Below are 4,820 nucleotides of genomic sequence, written 5' to 3'. Positions count from 1 at the left end.
CATTACATTCTGTTTTATTTCCTTTAAATAAGTGAGGAGTAGGGAGATGAAAAAATATGTTTTTTACTGAGACTGGACGAGTAGATCTCGGCAAACTGCCAACTGCAAAAGTAGCTCTTGGTTCAAAAAAGGTTGGGCACCCCTGACTTTTTCATATATTGTGTTTCTGTTTTTGCACCTATTTTTAGTTTATTTTTTGATGTCTTGACTGAACTGTGAAGCACTTTGGTCAGCTTTTGTAATGTGCTATACAAATAAATTTGACATCGACATTAGTAAGATGGATTTATGACTGAACGAACGTCCACATCTTTTTTTTTAAATCATCTCTTTGGGTAACAATACATAAAAACAAGTTTTTTCTCCAACAGCTTGGGTGTGAAAAAACTACGGTTGTTAAAGCTTCGCTCTGCACGACGTACAGTGGGAGGGAGGAAGTTATGAGGATTTATTCTCTCTATATGTGTTTTAAAACTATATTTCTTCATTATACTGTATTTGAACTCCTCCTGCTCAGTTGTRTCTGCACTCGCAGCCCTGTTGACACAGGTGTGATGACGTAACTGATGACAGGACGGTAGAGGATAAATTTCTACTGTAGTCCAACTTCATCTGGTTTATACTGTCTATTCCATATACAGCGCAGCCCTGCTTAGTAATAAAATTCCTTTGAGTTGTTGCTGGTGGTGGTCTGCCTGATCAAAGCACAGGAGGCAGAGCTGTACCGTTTTGGGGCAGAGCTTGGAGGTGAAGATGTTGCGGATGGTTGTGAGCAGCAGGACGTGGAGCTCCTGGTTCAGGCCGAGGAAGTGGCTGAAGGACAGAATCACCACCTCTCTGGGATGGACATCCAACCATTCCTTTATGTCCTTTAGGACAGTCTGTCAACAAAACACAAGATCCTGTTCAGTGTCAACTAAAAGCTGACAGCTGTTGGCAGTCCAACACACATCTATGTCAAATCTATATAAGAAGCAAGCGCTGCCGGTCCATAAGGGCAAAACAAAATATAGTGGTCCKACAAAGTAGCTCCTCCTAATAAACACTGCTAATTGCTCATTTACTTATCTTGCTGTGTATTTTTTTTGTTCCATGTGTTTGCCAACTATTTGGCAAATTTAAAATGGAACTGAAGCTGTTTTTGTTGATTCATTCTCAGTTTTGTTAGTTTTCTGCAGTGATGACGCGGTACAGGTCAGATTATTATTATTTGGCCCGTTGGCAGTGATCAGAACTGCAGACAGCTCCAGCAGAGTGGAAATAACTCTGTCCTGTGGACACATTCTGTTGAACCTGCTGTGGAGCTGTTAGGTTTAAAAATCATTTTATGAGACTAAATTTAGAAGATAAATTATCAGTCAGCAGCTTGTACAGGAACAGGACACAGAAAACAGCCTCATTCCCCATCTTATTATCTGAGATCACCATGGGTTATTCTGAAGGTAATGGATGTAAGGCAAAGGGGTGGACACATACGCACGCATCACTGCTTCAGTTTTAATTGTTTAAAAGTTTAAATTGTTATTTCACAACRGATCCTGTGGGTGCAGGAGGCATTCATCTTCCTGATTTAATTGGGTTTAACTGGGTTTTACTGGGTTGTTGGGTTTGTGAACTGAGCTGTTTTCATGTGGTACTGCCTTGACCTACGGTGGGGAGAAAAATAAGAAACAACTCTGCATAAAAAAGCAATAAAAGAAACATTAAGCAATGTATATTTAGTCTTTTTCCACAGGAAATGCATGACAAATTGAAAARTCTGGTTCAGGGAATGAACGTCTGCCTCACTGGTATCATAATTTTATAATTTTAAAACATTAGTTATCAAAACTTTATTAAACTCTTAAGTCCACAGAACAGTACGGAATAAACACAGAGAAACAAATAAAAAATATTGTTAGTGTATAAAACTTATGACTCTTCGATGGTTTTGAGCTGATTCGTGTTATTTTATCTATTTTTAAGTGTTTTTTTTTGTTCGGTTTTCTGGTAAGATAATATCTAAATCACAAAAAGAACAAGATCCTTTCTATTTACAGTTTTTAATCATCAGTAGTTTTTGACACTGATGTGTGAGGTACCAACATTTTTAATCTTATTTAAAGTTTTCTGGATGCATTTCAGCATTACTGTGTGAATGTGTCAAAAATATTTGAAGGGCTGTAGGCAACATTTTTCATTAGTCTTTGATGAATATGAATGCATTTTTGGGAAGATAATAACGTTGCAAAAATAAATCATTCCACTGATATGACCTGTTGCTGCCATATTTGCACGTACAGCAACAGGAAGAGGAACGCCTGCATGTTCTGTTTACAACACAGACACTAACAAAAAATCTGATGTTTCTTTAGATGATTTTGAATCACTATAGGAGAGAGATAAAAAGAGTTCAAATAATATAGTTTCTATAAACAAAGACCAGGAAGTTGCCTTGTGATGTCACTTCCTGTTTCACTTTTGCCTCACCAAGTTCAACATAAAATATGCCCGTTATGACACAAAATGAATAAAATGTTGGTTTTTTTTGTCAGATTTATTCAATATTAAGATGCTTTCTTCCTCTTTTTGTATTTGTAGGATATACTATACATGTGACAGGCTCTTTATTAGACAAAATAATTCAGTATTTTACATTATACAAAGTTTATGTCGAAGGTTTGACACATTTTTACATTACTTTTGAAACTTCCTATTAACAATAAACACAATTTGTAAATTAATAGAATGAAATGTTTAAAAGAAAACTTGTTCATGTGAAGTGATACAACTGTATGTTTTGTTTAAAACTTTTAAACTGACCTCATAATGTTTTTTTGTTCCTGAGAAGTCATCCATCAACTTTTTTTCCTTAAATTCCAAAAGTATTAGGACTTACTTTTGTACAATACATAATAGAAAGTATAAAACAACTAAAACACATCATATATGAAACATTCTATGGTAAAATTTTACTGTGTTAAAACAGTAAAATACTTCAAAACACCAGTTCAGTCATGAGTAGAACAACTTTCTGTGACCAGTTTAAACGTTGACTGATGTTTCTACTGGGCAGTATGTTTGAGGTAAGAAGCTCCAAAGAGGTATAAAGTAGTTTTATTTATTTTTTTAATTCWTTGCAAATTTCCTCTAAACTGTATGATTCACTGTTACCAAAAGTTAGAGCACACTATTCCTATCAAACCACACTTTTTGGTGTTCTTTGAATTATTTTTCTAAAACTGCCAGAGGAAAGAAAATAATAAGCGTGACATTACTGTTTATTATAATATTATTATTATTAGTAGTAGTAGTAGTATTGTTACTATTATTACTATTGTTATTATAAATATTACTCATGCTGTGTCATATTTGTCTTCTGTTACATTTTAGTAGTTCACTGAGCTTATTTTTATCCTTCTTCTCTTCCTGGTTCAGTTTTTTTATCTGTGTTTTAGATTTTTGTGGTTTTCCTGTCATCAGGTCAGTCTTCCTTCCTGCTCAAGCCCTGCCCACTCTCCCCTGATTCTCATTGTCTGTCCCCAGGTGTTCATCATTATGTTTGCTAGTGTTAACTTTATATTCTGTGTACTTCATTCATTCCCTCCTCTGTGCCTTACACACYCTTCAGCTCTCTTCTTGTTTGTTACTTTGTGTTCCTCAGGGTGTCTCTCATTTTTGTAAGTATTTTGGCTGCCACGTCAGCATTTTGATTTCTGTCATTAAAATTAGTTTTTCCTTTACCCTCAAGCCTTTTGTGGTTTTGTCTACCTTGTCGGTTTCAAATTTTCACAAACATGATACTGTAGATGCAAACTTAATTGAGAAGAAGCCAGGGGCAATTCTAGGATCTGACATTTAGGGGTGCTTAGCCCCCAGCAGAGCTAAGACCCTAGGGAGGATATTTGTTGATGCAATTTTCTAAATCTCACTACTTGTTTACATACTGTATGTTCACATATAAATAATAATATTATATTAAATATTAAATTAAAAACAGAATGTCAGAAGCCTACATGAAACCTGCCAACATCAATGAGACGCATTAATATTCACAAACTGCTGTGGAGTGAACCAATTCTGGGGCGGTCTGGGGGCATGCTCCCCCAGAAGATTTTTAAAAAATCTACAACAAACTATGCATTTTCCAGTCAACTGAAGAGCATTTTACTAAAATGATTGGATTAATAAAACAATCGAAAACCAGCTTATTATCAAGGTAAAATGGTGAAAGTTAGTCTTTAACCTGAACTGTACCTGAAAATCAGATTAAAAACTGCAGTATGTTTATTTTTTTACCTGAACGTTACATTATGGAGTTTTGCTGTTTCAGTTCATCATTCATGAAGTGAGCCTATTATATAAATGTACTTTATTTGTCATCAATGGCTGTTCGCATGCAATGATGAAATCTGTGCTCTGCATTTGACCCATCACACGTGAGAAACACTCAAGTGTCCCAAGCAGTTACAGAACAAATAACCTTTATATTCACAGGTAAAGAAACAGCCCATATACAAATAAATGAAGTGGGCATAAAGTAGGCTAAATAACGTTGTCCTTTCTAGCCACAGTCTAACAAACGTCCTGATGCATCTCAGTAATCCAGGTAAAAAAATCAAAAATAAAAAAATTGTATAGGTCTTCTGGACGGGTTCTTCTTTAATGAAACATTTCGTCTCTCCTCCAAGAGACTTCTTGAGAAAATGAGACATTTATTTTCTAAACATGATGTCCCAGTGGCTTTCAAACCCTAAAACACATTACGGCAAAGGCTGGTTCACCCCAAAGATCCGGTGCCCCGGCACAAACAGAGCAATATTGTATATGCTGTTAAGTGC

The 4,820-nt window shown here is 35.6% G+C and overlaps 1 protein-coding gene across 1 annotated transcript in view; it reads right to left on the bottom strand.

Annotated features, from left to right (window-relative positions):
- Nucleotides 1-4,820, bottom strand: part of plcxd1.1 (phosphatidylinositol-specific phospholipase C, X domain containing 1, tandem duplicate 1) — a 21,363-nt gene that overhangs the window by 9,501 nt on the left and 7,042 nt on the right. The window contains exon 5 of the mRNA XM_014020228.1: nucleotides 726-881. Coding sequence (XP_013875682.1) covers nucleotides 726-881 — 156 coding nt within the window. The remainder of the gene's footprint in view (nucleotides 1-725; nucleotides 882-4,820) is intronic.

This window comes from Austrofundulus limnaeus, unplaced genomic scaffold (assembly GCF_001266775.1).
Source record: "Austrofundulus limnaeus strain Quisiro unplaced genomic scaffold, Austrofundulus_limnaeus-1.0 Scaffold245, whole genome shotgun sequence".
Taxonomy (NCBI): domain Eukaryota; kingdom Metazoa; phylum Chordata; class Actinopteri; order Cyprinodontiformes; family Rivulidae; genus Austrofundulus; species Austrofundulus limnaeus.
This window is presented reverse-complemented; position numbering and strand designations above follow the sequence as displayed.